At 55.2% G+C, this 20,647-nt stretch overlaps 1 protein-coding gene across 2 annotated transcripts in view; it reads left to right on the plus strand.

The window, feature by feature from the left end:
• The window catches only part of IGSF9B (immunoglobulin superfamily member 9B), a 53,468-nt gene that overhangs the window by 23,740 nt on the left and 9,081 nt on the right, over positions 1 to 20,647 (plus strand). The window contains exons 8-20 of one of the 2 annotated variants that reach the window (XM_087868268.1): positions 17 to 159; positions 472 to 612; positions 696 to 812; positions 1,090 to 1,240; positions 2,342 to 2,453; positions 4,825 to 5,000; positions 6,054 to 6,280; positions 7,134 to 7,218; positions 9,491 to 9,652; positions 10,025 to 10,070; positions 10,664 to 12,313; positions 13,811 to 13,856; positions 20,064 to 20,197. In XM_087868268.1, the coding sequence (XP_087724394.1) occupies positions 17 to 159; positions 472 to 612; positions 696 to 812; positions 1,090 to 1,240; positions 2,342 to 2,453; positions 4,825 to 5,000; positions 6,054 to 6,280; positions 7,134 to 7,218; positions 9,491 to 9,652; positions 10,025 to 10,070; positions 10,664 to 12,313; positions 13,811 to 13,856 (3,056 nt within the window). In that variant the 3' untranslated portion in view covers positions 20,064 to 20,197. Of the gene's footprint in view, positions 1 to 16; positions 160 to 471; positions 613 to 695; positions 813 to 1,089; positions 1,241 to 2,341; positions 2,454 to 4,824; positions 5,001 to 6,053; positions 6,281 to 7,133; positions 7,219 to 9,490; positions 9,653 to 10,024; positions 10,071 to 10,663; positions 12,314 to 13,810; positions 13,857 to 20,063; positions 20,198 to 20,647 lie in introns of those variants that run through there. The other variant, XM_045790830.2, reaches the window with a different exon arrangement.

Genomic DNA, 20,647 nt, shown 5'->3' on the forward strand with positions numbered 1-20,647 from the left:
CGCAACCCCTCTGCAGACCCAGCCCGTGTCCTCAACATGCCCCCCGTCATCTACGTGCCCGTGGGAATTCACGGCTATATCCGATGCCCTGTGGATGCAGAGCCACCGGCCACCGTGGTCAAGTGGAATAAGGATGGCCGCCCCCTGCAGGTCGAGAAGGTGCTAGAGCGATGCATGTGGGGTCACAGGGAGACACACTCCTTCGCTGAGATGCTGCCTCTGAGGGTCTGGGTCCCTGCCAGGACTCCTCCACTCCCCACCAGAAGTCTCTGGGGAAGGAGAGCGGCTTCCTGTGGGGGCCTGCTGTCTGGTAGAGCTTTTGCCATTCTCCCAGGGCACTAGGCAGCCCCCGGCCCAGGCTAGCTGCTGCTCTGCTCAGGTCTGGCCTTGAGGGGGCCGGGACCCAGGGGCCGAGACTGAACTTCTGCCCCCTGACCATTGCTCCCCACTCTGCTGTCTGTGCTCCGGCAGAACCTGGGTTGGACCTTGATGGAGGATGGCTCCATTCGGATCGAGGAGGCCACAGAGGAGGCCCTTGGCACTTACACCTGTGTGCCTTACAACACCTTGGGGACCATGGGCCAGTCTGCTCCCGCACGGCTTGTCCTGAAGGTGAGGCCTGGGGCTGAGAGTGGCCCCCGTGGGAGTGGGCACCCGAAACGCTCGACTTCATGGCTTTGCTATGCTCTCCCTAGGACCCCCCGTATTTTACGGTGCTACCAGGCTGGGAATATAGGCAAGAGGCCGGCCGGGAGCTGCTCATTCCCTGCGCTGCTGCAGGGGACCCTTTCCCTGTCATCACATGGAGAAAGGTACCTCTGGGTTCTGGAGCTCCTGGGAAGTGTGGCGGATGGGCAAGACCTCTAGTGGCTCTGTTCTGACAGGGCCAGGTGCTGAGTAGCGGGGCTGACTAGAGGGATGGGCCCTCTAGAGGAGGGGCGGTGGTGGGTGCAGGCGAGTGTTTGGGTTCTGCTCTCTTTCTGTTCTGGGACTTCTGACATGTTGGTGGCTTCTCTTCTTCCCTGTCGACCTGGTTCCTCCCCTGCCGCCCCGCTCCTGCCTTCCTCTTTGCCCCCTTGTTTGGCTAAGGTAGGGAAGCCCAGCAGAAGCAAGCACAATGCCCTGCCCAGCGGGAGTCTCCAGTTCCGAGCCCTGAGTAAGGAGGACCACGGGGAGTGGGAGTGCATCGCCACCAACGTGGTCACCAGCATCACTGCCAGTACCCACCTGACCGTCATCGGTATGGGGGCTGTGGGCAGGAGGGCTGTGGTCTGGGTGCTGGGCACTGTCCACCCTTTCTGGGCGTCTTTCCTGAATCAGCCCACCCCTGAACCCAGAGCCTGCCCCGTGTAGCCCTAGCCCTCTGTAGACTCTGCAACAGGGAAGGTGACATAGCTTCTGTCCCTGGGAGATCTTTTTCTGGCAGAATGTACCCAGGAGCACCGCCACACAGAAATGGGGCAGGGGCGTGGGCAGGAGCAATTGCTCAGAGGTCTGTGTCTAGGGCCTAGGAGGGGAGCTGGAAGAACAGAATGAGGGGGATCTGAGAGGCACGCGTGTGCTGAGCTCCATAGGCTGGGCTTGGCATGGAGGTTCCTGGCGTTCCCATTTCCTGGGGTGCCAGGCATTATGTTTCCACTTATGCCTGACCTGTGTGCCTAAGACCTCAGCATGTACCGTGGTAGCCTGCCCCTCTGGGGACGGACAGCTGGTTGTAACAGTGGCCAGCACTTCGAGTGTTTGCCACCAGTTTTAGGCTCTGTACCAAGTGGTGCCCCATCGTTTATAACCTATGAGGCGAGAGCTGCTAAGTCCCCAGCGTACATCCATTAGAAACCAAGGCTGGCGTGGATCGCACGCCTCACCGAGCATCGCATCGCTAATGAGTGTTGGGTCCAGGACTCGAACCCAAGATGAAGTTCGTAACAGTTGTGTTGTGCTGCCTCTCACTGTGATGTTCGGGTGGAATATGGCTATCTCATGAGGCCAGAGAACTTTACAGGACAGGGGCTTTTTGGCTTTGCCTGTGACCTTAAGGGAGAGCGTCTCTGTGTTTGCCAGGTGAGCACAGGACTGTGGCCTGGGGTGATGAAGGTTGTGGTTTCCCTTTGGCCATAGTCCTGGTGCTCATGCCATGTCTTGCTAGAAGGGCTGGACGGCACAGGGGGGACGGGTTTTCTCGTGCAGCCCTGCTGCTCAGGGCGTCCGCTCCTCAGAGCGTCCCTGTCCCCAAGCGCTGCACTCGGGGCACTGCATTTTGGTACTGCGCAGTGCCACTGTGGGTGCCCAGCCCACTGGGCCCAGCTCATTTCAGTCTGAGAGGACTTCACTTGGTCTCCAGGCACCAGCCCCCATGCCCCGGGCAGTGTCCGGGTCCAGGTCTCCATGACAACTGCCAACGTGTCCTGGGAGCCAGGCTATGATGGAGGATTCGAGCAGACATTCTCAGTTTGGTACGGACCTCTGTGAGTCACCCCCGCATGCTTTGCTCTCTGCTTCTCCCTCCCCCAACCCCCGACTTCAGTCAGTCCCTGGGGTGGGTGGACGTTATGAGAAGGCTGTGGTTCTTCGCGTGCTAGACCTCCAGGCAGTGAGGTGTGTGGACGCAGTGGCTAGGTCTTGTGGGGGAGGGGTGTGTCTGTCTGAGGGATTCCGGACGTTCTGCATTCCCAGCCTGCAGGGTTTGGGATGCCAGTTCAGGTTGTTGCCTGAAGTGACCATCACCCTCTGCGGCTCTTTCCCCAGCTTATCTCACGACCCCTTTTTGTGTCCTTGGTTCATGCTTCTTTTAGGTCCCTCTGTCCTCTGGAGTCTGGAAGTGACTCCTCATCTTCAAGGGCGTTGTGAAACAGCCCAGCCGGAAGCCTGGAGTCTGATTTTTTTCTGCCACTTCCCCAGTGGTTCCAGAAACCGATTTGAAGTGGTGCTTGCCTTCTGGCCTTGTCCTCAGCATCTCCATTTTCTCTAGGACCCCGTGTCTCTATTGTGTTTCTATCTCTGCTGTTAATTTGACCAGATGTAGTGATTTGAGATCTTTGCCTAAGCCTTGGGGTGGGTAAGGGATCTCAAAGATGTACAAATCAGGCTGAGGTCAGGAGGCCCAGAAAAGGTGGAGAAATGAGCCATAGCTGACCTCCTTCCCATTCCCCAAGGATATCTCTCCCCACACATTCCTATCCTGAGCCAGGAGCTGGCCACCTGCAGCGTGGGACATCCTTGTGCAGGAAGGATGAGTCCTCCCACTTCCTCCTTTTCAGACCAGCCGCATCTGGGTGTGTATTCCCAGTCAGGCGCACCCAGAGCCTGGGAAGGAGGAAATGTCCCTGCAGAGGGCAACTCGTGGAGAGTCAGGGCGAGCCCCTGATACACTTCTCCACAGCAAGGGAGGTTGAGAGGAAGCTGCCCTCTTTCCCATCATGGTGATTTGGTGGATATGTCCTGAATATCCTAGGGGTTTGGAGTTCTGGATAGACACCCTGGACCTTGATGGTGAGCGTGGGGAGCTCTCTGAGTTGCAACCAGAACATCCTCCAACCCTTATCTCTGGTCCTCCAGAGGTGGGGGGGATGGCGGCCTGGCGAAAGAAGGGGTGCTCCTGACAGCGCTGTCAGGTGACCAGTGCAAGAATCATGGTGCTGCCAGGTGGCTGTGTGTCCAGGGAAGGGTGTTTGGCACGGCCGGGCCATCTCTGGGGACGTCGAGGTGGCAGGTGTGGGCATAGATTGGGGTTCCCCTCACTGCTTGCGGTCCTGCTCCACGCTGCTGCTCATTTGCACCGCTTTATTACACTTTGCTCACTTGCTTGGTGCCCGGGGCCGGGGTGGGGGGTATGGGTGGTTGCAAAGTCTGGGGAGGTCTTCCCTGCTCTCATCCGGATTGCCTCTGACGCTCCCAGTACTGACTCAGACATTTGGCACTAGCTTCCTTTTTGCTGTGCTTTCTGCTGCCTCAGCTCAAACTCCTGAGCATTCATGGTAGTGAGCCTTTAAACATAGAGGGAACCCGGTGGGCGGGCGTCCCCGAAGTTGTAGCTCAGGGCTGCAAGAAGAAAGCGGCCCAGGGTCTCAGTCCCATAGGATGATGTCTCCTCCCCGTGGTGAAGTGGGGCACTGCACCTGTAGACCGCCGGCTTCATTGCCAACGGAGAGTTAGGTGGGCGGTATAGAACAAGGCCTACCCTTCACTCCTAGTTCCAGGGTTCTCCACACACAGCGTGACCTTCCCCTTGATGGTGAGTTCTAACCATTAAGGACTTAAGGATCCTGGTCCTCACTGTGGGGAAACCCCTGGTTATTTTTGTCATATACGCTAGACTTCCTCAGATGACTCAAAGCGGGTTGGGCTAAATGAGCCCTCTGGGTTACTTGACGTCCCACTTTTGGCTGTGCCGGGAAGGGTGCGCAGCTCAGGTCACCTGGGTTCTTTCCCTCGTCTGCCATTGCTGAGTTGCTCATTCTCACTTTCCCACGAGGGTTCCTGCCTTGCTTCTCATGTCCTGACTCTCTCAAGGCAGAGCCATTCTCAGGGTTGTGACCAGGGTGAGATTCTCCCAAAATTCACTTGGTAGTTTGACCAGGACCTTGAGTGTCACTTATACCTAAGGGCTCCTCTTAGCAGAGGAGGTACCAGCAGTGGCTGATGACCTGGGACAGCCGAAGTTGGGTAGGTCAGCCCACCTTCGTCATTACCTCTTTCTGTCCCGAAGCCTGGGAAGGCCAGGTCTGCCCACCGCCACCTCTTTGAGGAACTTGCATGCACTCTCGCGTCTCCAGTGTAACCCACCCCACCCCCTTGTCCCCGATCCTCTCTCTTTCTTTTGGCCAGGATGAAGCGGGCACAGTTTGGGCCCCATGACTGGCTGTCTTTGCCAGTGCCACCGGGACCCAGCTGGTTGCTAGTGGATGCCCTGGAGCCTGAGACAGCATACCAGTTCAGCGTCCTGGCCCAGAACAAGCTGGGAACGAGCGCCTTCAGTGAGGTGGTCACTGTGAACACTTTAGGTGAGGGCCCCAGGCTGGGATGTCTTGGGGGTATTTCCTGGAGGAGCTGGGTAAAGACGGTAATGGCGGTGATGGTCTACCAGCTAACTTTACTGCTTACTATGTGCCAGGCGCCTTCCTACGTACTTTACGTAATCATATCATTTGCTCTCAGAGGAAGGACTTGTCATGCTATTCTGTGGCGTTTGCCTGGACCATAGTGCCTTGTCCCACGTCAGAGCACTTTTGGCCAGATTCCTGTTAAGGAAGAGGCTTGACATTGATCCTTCCTTGTTAAGCCACATGTCTGTATCTTCCTGTGGCTTCACAGGGCAGGCTGGGAATCCGTCCTCCTTCTGTGCTCTTGCCTCTTGCCGATTCTTTCCTCTGGTCCTTGGCCTCATTTGGTGGCAGGCATGTGGCCAGTTCTCCCTGTCGAATCGTCTAGTCATGCCAGCTCTTCCTTCCTGGACCCAGTGGCTCACTCCATCCCACCCCAGAGCAGCTGTGAAGAAGTGGCACCCCGCCGGCCTATTCCTGGATCCTTTACTGCCACCGAGAGGTGCAGCAGTGATGGGATGCTTACCCCAGCTCTGGAACTTTCCTCCCTGGCCCTTGTTTTCCCACGTGGGCCAAGAAGGCAATTGAGAGCAGACAGTGAGCTCTGGAAAGACATTCCTACTTCCTTAGAAGAGAACATAAGATACATTTTGTAGTATCTTTTTAAAGATATTATCTTATTTAAAAGATTACATTTAATTCTTCTATCTTCCTCCCATGGTTCCCCTTTGTTAGCTTTTTTGCTTTTTTTTTTCCTTTCCTTTCGAGGGACTCCATTCCCTCATCTATGCTTTTAGAAGTGCTCAGAAAGTAGAATCCCATGGGCCACTTCCCTTGGGTGAAGAGAGCTCTTTTATGTGACAGTCTTATCCCTGAAATGACTCATGCATGGGAATGTGACACATTCTGAGGGACACATGCTGAGCCGGAAGACAGCATGTAGGGAGGTGAGGGAGCATTGACCTCAGCACCGCCATATACCTTCTCTCTCTCTCTCTCCCCTCTGTGCGGCAGCATTCCCTATCACAACTCCAGAACCCCTGGTGCTGGTTACCCCACCAAGGTGCCTCACAGCCAACCGGACCCAGCAGGGTGTGCTCCTGTCTTGGCTCCCCCCTGCCAATCACAGCTTTCCCATTGACCGCTACATCATGGAATACCGTGTCGGGGAGCACTGGGAGACGTTAGATGGTGCCATCCCAGGCACTGATGGAGACTTCTTTGCCAAGGATCTGTCACAGGTGAGGTGCCGAGCTTTTCCCTGCTGCTGTTCCCAAATTCTGGACATGACATGAGTCTCTGGAGTGACCCAAGTCAGGTGTACGAGGCTCAGCCATGTACTGCTCCCCCCCCGCTCCCCGCCACACCAATTCCTTTATTCTCAGATCTGCTACCAAGGTCTGGGATCTTCAGGTCATGGCAACTGAGGTCCCACAGACTCAGGACCATGTGTGGCAGCACGGACTTTTATTGCCATGAGGGCTTTTTCCACATATGGACATAAGCCGGGGCAGGGCAGGTGAGGAGTCCTGAATGTGTAACTAGACAGTGACCTCACTCCCTGCTAGGAGTCTAACTTGGGCTGGGCGAAGGATTTCCCAGAAGGATAGTCTTCTAGCTTTGCCCAGGGAAGGACCCCTGCTTTAACAATTTAGAGTCCCCGGAGGAAGATACGTTATTTTTTTTCCCCAGCTGCCCCCCGCCCACCTTTGAACCTTGATGTCTCTCTAGCTGGAGAGAGGAAGCAGCTTATTTCATGGATACAGACAATCTCATCTATCTTTCTGTCTTCCTTCCCTGAACACTCATGTAGTGGTAAACTGGCTCATGGGGGCTCCTGCTTTCAGTGACCTCACAGTTGTAGATCGAAATCTGCCACGGTGGGAGTATTTTTACCACGGAAATTGGCAAATGCTAGAAATCAGGACTTTTTTTTTTAACTGAGAGCTGGTTGTTCATCACTTCCAGTGTGCCACTGTTTTGGGTACCCTGTTCCATGAGAGATCATTGCAGCGTGAGTGGGGGAGGGTCAGTGGTGGGTTAGTGGCTGTCTCAGGTCCCTAGACTGACAGGGTCTTGTCCCGGGGGCTGTAGGACACCTGGTACGAATTCCGGGTTCTGGCCGTCATGCAGGATCTGATCAGCGAGCCCAGCAACATCGCCGGCGTCTCCAGCACAGGTACTTGGTGGTGGTGGTGGTGGGGATGTTGTCTTACAACTGTGGGACATAAGAGCCATGTGGATGTCCTTTGCAAGATAGCTAATATGGGGAGGGTGGCTGAGGTGGAAACAACGAGAGCTCTGGTGGAAACTGAGTCACAGCATTTCTTAAGGCCCTCCGAGCCATCCTTCTGCTTCCACGATGGACAGGATTTCTCCAACTAAAGAGCTGTATTTATGACACTTTCTATAAGATAGCTGCAGGAAGAAATGTAGCCAGTCTTCTCATGATAGTAGTCAAAAAGAACTTGATTTAAGTTCTTTTGCTCTAAAATCCCTGTTTCCTCCAGTGCTGTCCTCTGTAATGGACTGGGGCGGTGAATTAGAGAGACAACAGGTCAGCACATATTTGTTGAAAGCCTATTATAAGACTGCTTTATAATTATGGTGGTTTTATTTGGAAAATTGCTGTTTGGTGTTGTTTCCTCCACTCCTTCGTCTCCCTAGATTTTTTTCAGGCTAAATAAAGCCAACTCCCTAGCATTTTCCCCATTTATCTTCCTTTCCCTTGGCTCTGGTCCCATTTCTACACATCTTTCTCTAGCTACAGTTCCTGAAACATAGCAGAGCCCCTCCCTTGCCCAGTGACGTGACTCCCCCTTGGTATGGGAAGAGGCTTTTGCTTAGTGATTAAGCAATGGCACCATTTCCGTGGGCACTGCTCACACAAGGACCTCTGGGGCTAGTTGGCAAGGAGCTTGGCCAAGAAACTCATGCAGCCGGACTCCCAGAGCTACAGAAGCACCAGGGCAGGCAGACTTGGGGAAGGAGAGGGGAGGACCCAAGTGGTACTAGAGCACTGGGGGCTGTGGGGTGTGACTTCTGCCTCATGTTAGACACTGTGGCACCATGGGCCTTTTTTTCTTTTCTTTTCTTTTCTTTTTTCTTTTCTTTTCTTTTCTTTTCTTTTCTTTTCTTTTCTTTTCTTTTCTTTCCTTTCTCTTCCTTCCTTCCTTCCTTCCTTCCTTCCTTCCTTCCTTCCTTCCTCCCTCCCTCCCTCCCTCCCTCCCTCCCTCCCTCCCTCCCTCCCTACAAAAGTACCCTGTCTTGGTTTGCCTCCAGGGAGGGGGCTCCAAGAGTTGGAGGAGCAGGGAACAGAGCTTGCAGCCAGAATAGAAGACTTGAGCGTTTTCATCAGTGAACCGTTCTGTGTTCAGTGGCTTTAATGTCTGGCACCCGAAAGGAAGCCCACGTACTGGGAAGACTCCCCATGGGTGAATGAAGGCACAGAGACCTCAGCCCCCCATCTCCAAGCCCCCCATTCCCAAAAGCTGTAGCATTCCTTTTGCCCACTCAACTCAGCGGCGTGATTTGGGTTATTTTCATCCATTGTTATTTTCAGCAGAAAGATGGGCTCTGGCCAAATATCTCAGAATCCACGGACTCTAAAGAGTGGCACTTTCTATCGGAACTGACTTTGAAGTGGGGTACAGCAGATGGGGGTCTAGTCTTGGCTCCATTACTAATGAGCTGTATGGATCTGGGCACAAAGTGAGACACTGCTTTACCTGTAAAATGAAATTGGACCTGTGTTGAACGTCCCTGCCGGCTCCAGCATTCTGAACCTGAGATGACCAGGACATGCTCACCCTCCCTGTAGAAATCGTTTGGCTGTGCTGTAATGACTTAGAAATGGACAGATCTGAATTCTGTAGTCACAGCCTCTTCTCCCTGCTGTCATGCGTTACTGTCCAGGTGCTTCCACAGGACGCTCTCGTCTTGTCGAGACAGCATGGCAGAAGGCAGCAAATCCCCACAGGAGGCCAGAGTTACCGTGTTGTGGTGCAGGCCCTCATAGGCAATATTTATGTTAGCAAGTCACTCAAACTCTGCCCGCGACCGTTTCTTTACCTTAGAGGATGATAGCATGTGCTCTGTCGGCCTCATGTGAGGGTGTGTGGTGGCGTGCGCGAGAGCCCTTTGCAAAAAGCACTAGCCAAGTAGACATCATTATTGAAATTATTACCGCTGTGGGGTCAGATGTGGACGTGATGCCTTCCTTACGAGCTCTGTAGCCATCCCTTGACTTCTGTAAACTAGTCTCTCTTCTGTCTTCCCCCTCTATCCCAACCTTTTCAAGTGCTAGAGTTGAGCATGGAGCCCGAGCCTTCACACTGTCTGTTCTGCAGAGGTAGGGAAAGATGCTTGGGGGCTAGGTGTCAGAGCAGGTGGGGGCTTTTACAGGAGGGCGGGAAGGAAGGAGCCATGCATGTTCCTCGCACCCCCTGCAGACATCTTCCCACAGCCGGACCTGACTGACGACGGGCTAGCTCGGCCTGTGTTGGCTGGAATCGTAGCTACCATCTGCTTCTTGGCAGCCGCCATCCTGTTCAGCACCCTGGCCGCCTGCTTTGTCAACAAGCAGCGCAAGCGTAAGCTCAAGCGCAAAAAAGGTGGGTGTCTGCCCCCACCACCCCGCTCTACGGGGCCCGGTTTCAAATGCTCCCCGTTGGAAGAGATGGCCCACTTGTAGCATGGGCCCCCTTGAAAATAGGGAAATGGGGTCTTACGGGTAGAACTGCCAGCGGGACTTGATCTAGAAGAGGGAGGAAGGAAGAAGGATGCTGGGGAGGGTGTGATGGAGCCGGAGTGTGAGAGAGGGCAGGTGTCATGGTGGGCACGGGACTCGGGACTGGACCCAAAGATACTTAACATTGGAAGGAGCTGCTCCCCTCGGTGGCTTTGCTCCAGACCCTGTGGACACCTGAGACGAGTTTTGTGTCTCTGGCCTCAGTAGGCTCTCCTCCCCTTCTTCTTCCTTCCAGATCCTCCACTCTCCATCACTCACTGCAGAAAGAGCCTAGAGTCTCCGTAAGTGCCCCCGCTGTTGTGGTGTGTGGACAGAAGGTGGGAGGTGGACACAGTTAGGTGATTTGACCCACTCAGCCCCCAGACAGGTGTTTCTAAACTGTTTGCTGTCCACTGATCTGCACGGTACTTTTAAGTTGTCCGCATTCACACAGGAAGCAGTAGTCTAGACAGTCCAAATTAGTGGATAATCCATTTCTCTTTAGCTTTGGAATGTGTTTCTGTGATTTTTTTTTCCTCCTAGTAGATGTGCCTTTTTAGTGTGTTTTGCTTCAGTTGGTATGAAGATGGGGTTGCATTTCTTGAGCACCTGGGAATGAAGTTAGAGGTGCCACGAGACCGAGTGGGGCAGACGGGAGGGACAGGGCGGAATGAAAGTAGAAATGTGGTTATTCATTCAAAAAATGGCCGGCGTACACTTAGACAGTGAAGCGTTGGTCAAAGTATTTTACGTGCAAATATGTAGCCCATCTGCACCCCTTTTTTTGAGTATTATCTTAGGTGTTTGTGGTTGTTCGTTAAGAGGAGAAAAAGAAGTGGAAGAGCAGGCGTCCCCTGCCTCACGCTCCTGCTCCCTCACTCACCCCCCCCCACAGCTTGTCATCTGGCAAGGTGAGCCCCGAGAGCATCCGCACGCTACGGGCCCCGTCGGAGTCCTCTGACGACCAAGGCCAGCCGGCAGCCAAGAGGATGCTGAGTCCCACCCGGGAGAAGGAGCTGTCGTTGTACAAGAAGACCAAGAGGGCCATCAGCAGCAAGAAGTACAGCGTGGCCAAGGCTGAGGCCGAGGCCGAGGCCACGACGCCCATTGAGCTCATCAGCAGAGGCCCTGACGGCCGCTTTGTGATGGACCCCTCTGAGATGGAGCCCTCGATGAAGAGCAGACGCATCGAAGGCTTTCCCTTTGCCGAGGAGACGGACATGTACCCTGAGTTCCGCCAGTCGGACGAGGAGAACGAGGACCCGCTGGTGCCCACATCGGTGGCTGCCCTGAAGTCCCAGCTGACCCCTCTGTCATCCAGCCAGGAGTCCTACCTGCCACCACCAGCATACAGCCCTCGGTTCCAGCCCCGTGGGCTGGAGGGCCCCAGCGGCCTGGAAGGTCGGCTCCAGGCCACAGGCCAGGCCAGACCTCCCGCCCCCCGGCCCTTCCACCATGGCCAGTATTATGGGTACCTCAGCAGCAGCAGCCCTGGGGAGGTGGAACCGCCACCCTTCTACATGCCGGAAGTGGGCAGCCCCTTGAGCTCGGTCATGTCCTCCCCACCCCTGCACACTGAGGGGCCTTTCGGCCACCCCACCATTCCTGAGGAGAACGGAGAGAACGCTTCCAACAGCACGCTGCCCTTGACTCAGACACCCACAGGAGGGCGCTCCCCTGAGCCCTGGGGCCGGCCAGAATTCCCCTTTGGGGGACTGGAAACCCCAGCCATGATGTTTCCCCACCAGCTGCACCCCTGTGATGTAGCCGAGAGTCTGCAGCCCAAGGCCTGCCTCCCCCGAGGACTGCCCCCCACCTCCCTGCAGGTGCCCGCGGCCTACCCGGGCATCCTGTCTCTGGAGGCGCCAAAGGGTTGGGCGGGCAAGTCGCCGGGCAGAGGCCCCGCCCCAGTGCCCACCTCTGCTAAGTGGCAGGACAGACCTATGCAACCTCTGGTGAGCCAAGGGCAGCTAAGACATACCAGCCAAGGTATGGGCATACCCGTGTTGCCTTACCCCGAGCCGGCCGAGCCCGGGGGGCACAGCGGCCCCAGCACATTTGGCCTGGACACCCGGTGGTACGAGCCCCAGCCCCGGCCCCGGCCCAGCCCCCGGCAGGCCAGGCGCGCCGAGCCCAGTTTACATCAAGTGGTGCTACAGCCCTCCCGGCTCTCGCCTCTGACCCAAAGCCCCCTCAGCTCCCGCACCGGCTCCCCCGAGCTTGCCGCCCGGGCCCGGCCCCGCCCGGGCCTCCTGCAGCAGGCAGAGATGTCGGAGATCGCCCTGCAGCCGCCGGCCGCTGTCAGCTTCTCTCGAAAGTCCACGCCGTCCACGGGCTCGCCTTCCCAGAGCAGCCGCAGCGGGAGCCCCAGCTACCGGCCCACCATGGGCTTCACCACGCTGGCCACAGGCTACCCTTCCCCTCCGCCGGGCCCTGCAGGGCCTGCGGACAACCTGGATGTGTTTGGACAGACGCCTTCCCCTCGAAGGATGGGGGAGGAACTGCTCAGACCAGAGCCCCCCCCACCGCCATTATCTACTTCAGGGTGAGTGTTTCTCCCGCCCCCCTCCATCTGGTCATCTGCCACCCCCCATTCCTTACCCCCCCTCCGCCCCTTCCGTCAACCAAATGACAGGGCTTGTCTGGACATGCTGCAGCATTCCTTCGGGAGAGTTCTGGTCTTGGCATCAGCAGGGTGTGGTCCTGGGGGTGAGGGTGGGGCTTACCTGCCCAGGTACCCTGCCAGGAGCACGAGGGAGCCTCTCCACCCAGCCCGGAGCTCTCAGGAGGCCCCCAGGGTGTTGGGGAGTGGACACACGCCGGCGGGGGAGGGCGGGTGTGGTGTTTCCAAGTGAGTGGTCACCTCAGTTACTTTTAGAGTGGAGAGCTCTCCACATCCCCGTGATCCTGGCTTTGGGGGTGGTTCCAGGGTTTACCCAGAGACCTCGTATCCAGCCTCCTTTCCTTCCCCGGCCCATCCTCCCTGCTAAGCAGGACCCGGAAGCCTGATTTCCCTGGACCGCCAGGCCTGGGGCTCCTCTTCCCAATCTCCTGCCCGTAGCAGCCTAGTGAGTGGGACCCCCTCCCACAGACGCTCCAGGGGGCACAGCCTGGAGGCTGGGAGCAAAATCTCAGGCCTGTGAACTATGTGCCCGGAGCCACATACCCTACCCCAACCTGTGTGCCTCGCAGGAAGCTGCAGACAGACAGACAGACAGACAGACAAGCTCCTGCGATCAGCCTGCCCGAGAGAGCACACTCTAAACTGTAGCCGCTGGTATTCCAGGTACCAGAGTCGGCCTGGACGCCCGTCTGTGCCTCTCTTTCTCTCGTCTTTCTTCCCCTGCCCCCCTCTTCCCTCCTCCTCCCCCTCTCCCTTCCTTCCTCCTCAAGTCTGGCTTTCTTTCTGTCTGTCTTTCTTCCTCCTCCATCTTCTTTGGGTTGGCCCGACTTGCTCCGACGGGCTTGCCACGTCTCCGTAGTGCCTCCCCGGTCCCTCCTGCCCTCCCTCCCTCTCTCTCTTTCTCTCTGGTTCCGTCCTTTGGTCTCTCTTCTTGATGTGGCCGCCTGTGCAGGGGGAGCAGAGTGTTCCAGAAGAGGCTGGCCTGGTGGTAGGCAGGATGGGAGGCGGTTGGAGAGGAGGGAGCCCAGCGCCCTTCCCCTGCCCCATGCACTCCCACCCTCTCTGGTACCTGGAAGCACAGCCTCTCCTCCCACTGCCCCCTGCTCCTGGCAGGTGGAGAAGGTGGAGGAGAGCTCCAGCTAGGACGCCTGGCGTGGCGCGCCCACGGGCCCGGCCTCTGTCTGTGCAGGCGATGCCGTGCGCCGAGCCCTGTCCTCTGTGCTTCGTGCAGCTCTCATCTGCCTCGTCCATCGTGCCGTCTGGTTCTCTGTCTCTCTCCTCTCCTTCCCCTCACCCCATTCTCTGGCCTCGCTTGTGGTTCTCTGGCCCCTGTGCTCCTCCCCTCCTCCCCTCTGGGTGTGCGTGGGTGGTTCCCCCACGGCCCGTGTTGATAACTGCTTTGTTTCTGATTGATCTCAGCTATCTGGGCAGTGTTGTCGAGACAAGCCTCTCCTCAGCTCAATAGGTAAGGGAGCTCCGCGGCTGGGGCGGGGCGGGGGGTGGACAGGCGGACGGGGCTTTGGCAGGGCCATCGCTTCCTTTACAGGGGAATCCAAACCATGTCCCCTCACCCCCTCTGTGGGCGGCAGCCTCCGCTGCTCTGTACCCCACGGCTTCTGGGTTCCCCACATCATGCTGCTCCAACAGCCTCACCGGGCCGCGCTCGGGCACCGCCTAGCTGCAGCTTCCGACTCCCACCCCACATGCCGAGCCTCTCCCAGAGCCTCCCTGCAGTTTTCCTCACTCAGACCCCTGCTGCCAACACACCCAGGGCCTCCCACAGAAGCCCCCTGGGACCCTGCATGCACCCCACGGGGCCTAGAATGCCTACAATCCGCTTCGCATCTTTGCACTTTGGGAAACATCAGGGCCACACTCAGATCCAGAACCTCCCCCCCTTTTGCCCTGTTTTCCCAGCAGCCTCAGGCATAGTGCTCCCCCTTCTATCCTAGCCCCCCAGAGATTCAGATCTTCCTCTGGGGTTGCTGGTCCCTCACAGTCTTCTTGGGATCTTTCTAATATTCTCAAGGAGCCCAGGGTTGGGGTGTGGCCCAGCTCCTTCCCTCAATAGCTGGGTCATCCTCAGGACCAGGTCGCCTGTAGTCCTGTGAGGGCAAGGGCAGGGGAAGGTCACCACTTCCCATGTCCCTTGCCTTCGGTAGCCCATTCTTGGTTGTTACAGGACTGAGATGTGGACCTCGCCCTCAGGCCCAAATTGCTTTCAAGATCCCAATAGTAGCCACTCCTGATCTCCTTGGGTCATAGCTCTAGGGTGTTGGGAGGAGGTCCCCAGGGATAGAGGACAGGCTTCTCCCGGGTAGGAGGAACTCGAGCAGCGAAGCACTGTGCTCCTTCCTCTGCTCTCCACCGAGGTTGGTCCTCTTCTGGCGTTCTTCCAGGTGGAGGTCTCAGGAACGTGGGCATTTTAGAGGGTTGTCAAGTCTCTTACAGAGGCTTAGGTCACCCGAGACTCACGGTCTTTCATGGTGACTATGATGCTTCTTTTTGCCATGGATGCCATTGCCTGTGCCTCTGGGAACAAGCAGTGTGGGAGCAGGAGAGCTTGCTGGTTTCTCTGGTGAGAAGCATCTGTGTCCCTTGCCCACCTAGAAATGTCAAGGGAGGCTGATTATCCTAACTCAGGACTCTAAGCCTCCAGTCAGAAGAGTGGCCTCCCATAAGGAGGACTGGACTGCTTTGCCATCGCTTTACGACCTGCAGCTACGAACTTGTTAACAGCCAAGAGGCCCTGGGATTGTGTCTGAGGCTGGTTGGGACCACACTGCGGCCATTAGCACTGGAGAGAGCAGGGAGGGTGTCAGGAAGGAGTTATGGGCTATCATGAGGGGCCTCCTGTGGCCTACTGGGTGGGTGCTCCAGAGTGAGAATGACCGGACCATCCTCCACCTTCCCTGCTCTCCCCCCCTGAACCCGAGTTAGGACCCCTCTGTCACCCCCGGAGAGGTGATAGCTGCAGGACCAGCTGTCACTCCACTCCTGGAAAGTGCCTGGACCCCGTTCCCCGTTGTTACCCGCCACTCCCCTCACCCAGTTGTTGACCCCTCTCTGCACAATGTCCCCACTGCGCCAGACCCGAGAGCTGAGCTACCACACTCTCCCTGCTGTGGCAAACCCAGAAACCAAGGGCAGCGATGAGGGCGAATTGGTTCCTTGGGGGCCTGTCAGCATCCCCAGCCTAGGAGAATAAAGTGCTCCCCGCAGCCTCGGAGTTAGACCTTGATGGTGCTGGCAGCCAGAGCCACTGCTCACTCCTGCTTGCTGAGAGCCTCCCCCGGGTGCGGGAGCTGCTGGGGCCATTGGGAGGCGTCAGGCTCCTCTTCAGACGCTGTCTTCATGCCGCGCCTTTGCATGTGTCTCCACTCGGTCTTGCTTGGAGAAGATGTGACACGTCTTGTCTACGTTCGTTCTTGCTCTGTTCCTGTTTCCTTCAGTCTCTCTCCTGTTCCTTCTCCCCCGTACCTGCAGTGGTCTTCCCACCTCTCCTCCTCCTTTCTCTCTCCCCTTTTTCTCCTCTTCCCAACTCCCATCTTGGAGCGGGGAGTTGTACTGCTGCACCTGCCCTTTCTGGGGCCGGCTGGGAGGCCGGCGGTTTTCTCGGCTTCCTGTCTCATACCAGCAGCAGCCCTCTTCTCACCTCCCCCTCGAGCCCCCTCTCCTGTTAGTGCCGACTTTGGCCTGTCTGATCAGGTGGGTCTGGGAGGGTGGATGGGGCCCCCCTTTTACTGGGAGGACTGTAGGAAGGAGCTCCTGTTTGAAGACAAGTCTCTCCCGAGCCCTGAGGCCAAACACTGGGTTTGTCCCCTGACCCCAGTGGAGAAGTTGTCATCCATCATTACAGCTGGGTGGGAGCTGACCTCTGCAATCCTGGCTTTCCGTTTTGTAAGTGCAGAATGCGGGGGGACCTTTTTCCCAGCCATGCCTCGTATACAAGTGGATTTCCTCATCCCCCCTCCACGGCCTAAGGTCGGACGAGCAGAGCCTGATGTCAGGCAGTTATGAAGGGGAGGAAAACACTCCTTAAATCACTTCCCCTGCCTGCTGACTGGGGACAGCCACCAACTGTTGGAGAGGTCAGCCCTTAGGGCAGTAAGGGCAGAAACTGTCCAGGGGAGTCGAACTTTTCTGACCTGTAGTTTGCCTACTTTTTGAACTTTTTGTCTGTGTCTTTTCTCCACTACTCTGGGTAAGCACAGAGCTAAGCACCCAAGGTCCCGGGCTAAATGGTTGTGATTTGGGTTTCGTATGGATTTTATGAAAACAGAGAGAGAGAGAGAGAGTAAATTCCAGGCAGTTTTTGGTAGTTCTGAACCGCAGAGAAACATCATGGGGACAGAGAACTGGGGTTTAGGGGGAACTCCATATGACATGGAAGATCCAGAAAAACCTCTCAGCTTTTAGGCCTCGTACTCTTACTTCCTGTGAGGAGAAGAGCCCCAGAGTTTGCTGGATTCCTGTATGTTTTAGGAGAATTGAATTGGATTGGGAAGAGAGCGGTGACCTCCATTTCTTAGAGAGCCCAGGGTTGGATGCTGTCCTAACAGGGTAGCCTAATGGTCAAGCTCAGATTCACTTACCAACTTGATTCCAGGGATAGGATGAAGTTGCTTAACCCAGGCCTTCCTCTGTTTGACAGACAGTAGCACCAAAAGCTTCGTTGTCTGATGGGTCCCCTGTGGGCTGGATATTGACTGGGGACGTGGTCACCCTTCTAGAAAAGAGAGGCAATTTGACTCCAAAGGGCTTTTTACATGCAGCAGGTAAAGTCAGTTGGGCCACATTTCACATATCTTTTCTGTATAATTTGCTGAAAATAAAGATCCATTTTTGCCCCCCGCCCCCCCCCCCGCCCCATCCTTCCAGACACTTGCTTTTATTTTTCCCTCCTGCATCAGTAGAGTGTCTTGGTGCCTCCAGGAACCTTCTGTCATGTTTCTGTGTTTGAGCACTGAGCCCAAAGCAAAAACAGGTGGACAGCAGGTGTCCTGGAAGGGCTGGAGCTTGGCTGTTTCACAAGGGAAAATTGGCTTACCCTCCTCCATGGATCATTACTGTTTGGGACTTTTTGCCTGAAGATATAACTTCAGCCAGCTTTTCCCCATCCCTGGTATGTCTTACCCTGGCCGTGCCACTGAAGCAGAGAATGTCAGGGACTACTGCAGCATGGCGAGGTGACTACTGCTCCGGTGAAGTGTAGGAGTGCTGCTTCCTTCTAGATAGCTTCTGGACCTGTTTCCTTTAGGAGGAAGTTGGAAGAGCAGTTTAGCCTAATGTTGAGAGTCTTGGCTCTATCACAGAGTAACTGGATTAGTAGACAAGCTGCTTAACCTTCCGCATTCAGTTTCTCCCTCTGAGAAACAGGATCAGTGTAGTATTTGCCTCTTAGGGTAAGGATGAGTGCAAACTATTATAGAGAACGTAGACCAGTGCTTGGCATGGTAAGTGGTAAATAAATGCTATGTGATAGAAATGGTAAAGGTAATGATGTGTTAATTTTAGTAATACTATCCTTGGAAGTTTCACCTGGCTTGGAGAAACCTAGGAATGTTCTGGAGCGCCCTGAACCAGTTTCTGTCGTGCCCTCGTGGGTCACCCTGGGTTATGTGGTTTCAACACTGCTCCCTGGGGGCACTTGCTTGTCATAAGCCTCCTCGGACCACATATCGCTCACCTTGTGTGGTCTTTTTGAATAGGCTGGCCAGGACCAGGAGACAGGTAAATGGAACGGCTGATTCATACCTTTGATTTTCCTTTTAGGTAGCTGAAGAAGCCCTAGTCAAGGATGAGAAGGGGGTGAGGACATCTCGCCAGCATTGCAGAGTCATACTCCCTCATACCCTAGCCATCTCCACCCTTTGCCCGCCTTCCAGATTCCCTTGCGGCCGCCCCTGCTGCTGTGTAGGATTTCTGTGGGTAGAGTCTAAAGGAGGAGGGGATGGGGAATTTGCAGGTTGGGTCTTTGGGGGTGGAAGACCTGACTTCTCATGGGGAGTTGGACTTCTCTCCAAGACCCATGTGTGGCCTGTGTGTGTGTGTGTAGGTGGGGCCCCTGGGTTCCGTGCTGTCAGGGGGATATGGAAAATCTAGAAGCTGTCCCTGACCTGAACTTTGGGGAAGCTTCTTGATACTTTATTTACGAAAAAGCTATGAAATGATGACATCCACCAAAGAAGATGGAGCTTGCTTCATTGCCAGTTAATGCAGGAAACCCCAGAGACCAGAGGCTTATCCACAATGAGTCTGTAAGGCTTTTCTTCCTTCATCCCCACAAGTATGGCCAGTACTGGGGAGATGGGGCTGCAGACCTCCCATCCCTCTGTCATTTGTTGTTCTGCTTTGGATTGCCTGCTCACCATGGGGCACTTCTTTTCCCCTCGCAGGGTTGGCTGTCCTCCTTTTAATCAGGATTTACCCAAAACCAAAGTGATGGAGTTGGAAGAGGTAGATATGGGGACTGAGGAAGAGTGCGATTCACCTCAGTGCACTGTGGCCCTACGATGTCCTACTCCCAGAGACAGAGACAGCCAGCAAGAGAGGGAACACATGCTAATGCCAGCACTGGCGGGAAAGAAAGAGCAGCTCCTCTTTCTCTGCCTTTATTCCTTGGGCTCCAAGTTTGGCTTACTTTGCGAAGAAATGACATTGATAACATGTCTTCTAGATTTCCTTTTATGACTCTTGAAAAATTCTCTCCAGTATGAACTGGTTGTCACAGACAGTCCCTCCTGTCAGCTCCCTTTGGTCCACTTTGTCACAGGGGCTGCATGGGCTCCAGCAGAACTGTGGGCTCTGGTCTAACCTCATGGTCGATCCACATGACAGCATCCACCCTGCGGCTGGGGAAGGAGAGACCGACGTACATGGTATCTCTCCCAACCCCAGTTCTCTACTGAATCTTAAAATGGAGAGATTCGCTGGACAGTTGCTACCGAAGGCAAGGGCTTTGCAAGGCTCCAGATTGGGACACTAACCGTCATAATCTACTTCCACCTTCTTTTATTCTCGTGCGTGACTGATGACATCTGAGCCTGGTCTACAGTGGGTCAGGGAGACCCCCCTGCTGAAACGTGGGTAGATGACAAGTATTTTTTGCTGTTAGCTGCTGGGGTGCTGCCTGACTCTGGTGGACGGAGGGGAAGAAGCCCAGTGAGGCTGGGATTTATGTACCCTCCCTCTCACTGGATATTGGGTTTCTCATTTGGTCCTGGCCTTCTCTTTTCTGGAGGAGGACAGTTCATTGGGATGGGGTTCCTCACCTCCTGCTTTAACCTGCCCTCTTACTTTTCAGTTAAAGGTCTTGGTCGTGATGATTGCTAACAACTTTGGGCATTGAAGCTGCTTTCTTCTCTGACCTACCTCCTCCTAGTTTGAGTGAAATGTGATGAGGCTCACTATTAAAGTCTCTCTCTCCCTTTCTTAGGTCTTCTGGTTGCTCTATAGAGTGGTTTCCATCTGCGGCAGGCCTCCCACTGCCGGAGCTTTCTACCGGCCTTTCTCCCTTCCAGGAGCAATCAAGAGGGAGGTGTCAAGGAACCACTGCGGACACCTGGGACTTTGTCCTCCTGTGGGTCGGCTGTATGGTTTTCTTCCAGCCCCTCTTCAGAAGCTCCCTCTTCTGGGAGCTGACCTGTGCCTCTCTAATTGTCCCTTCCAGAACACATCCACCTGCACCCGGGAATGCTGCTGCACCTGAGAGGCTGGAGGCTCTGAAATACCAACGGATAAAGAAGCCCAAAAAGTCATCCAAGGGCTCTTCGAAGTCAAAGAAACGATCCGGTAAATGGCGGATCCTCTCTTGCCCCCTCTCTCTGCCGCTGTTATGGGATTGTTTGGCTCAGGATCCCATCCTTGGGTTTTCTTTAGAATTAAATCCACCGGCTTATGTTATTGTCTCTTTTTAACATCGATTACCGTGTAATACATAAATACAATTTTCATGTAAAAATTAGAAAGATAAAGTCTCTGATTGTCCTCGCCATTGTTTCCTCCCTCCTGGGAACCATCCCTCTTGGTAGTATGCACACTTTCAGAGCCTTTCTGTGCATATGCCTCTAGAAAACACCTTGTATTGTTTTAATGCATTTTTAAACAACATAAGTAATATCTTAATTTTTTCCATTCTGCCCTACGCCTTTTGGAAGTATCCCTATTTCCTTATATATTTCTTCTCTATTATTTCAGACCTTCTAGTTGGACGTGGGAACTATTCAGTGCTTAGGGGACATCATGGCATGGACC

Source organism: Ursus americanus, chromosome 16 (genome assembly GCF_024610735.1).
Source record: "Ursus americanus isolate L20-20 chromosome 16, mUrsAme1.1.p, whole genome shotgun sequence".
Classification (NCBI taxonomy): domain Eukaryota; kingdom Metazoa; phylum Chordata; class Mammalia; order Carnivora; family Ursidae; genus Ursus; species Ursus americanus.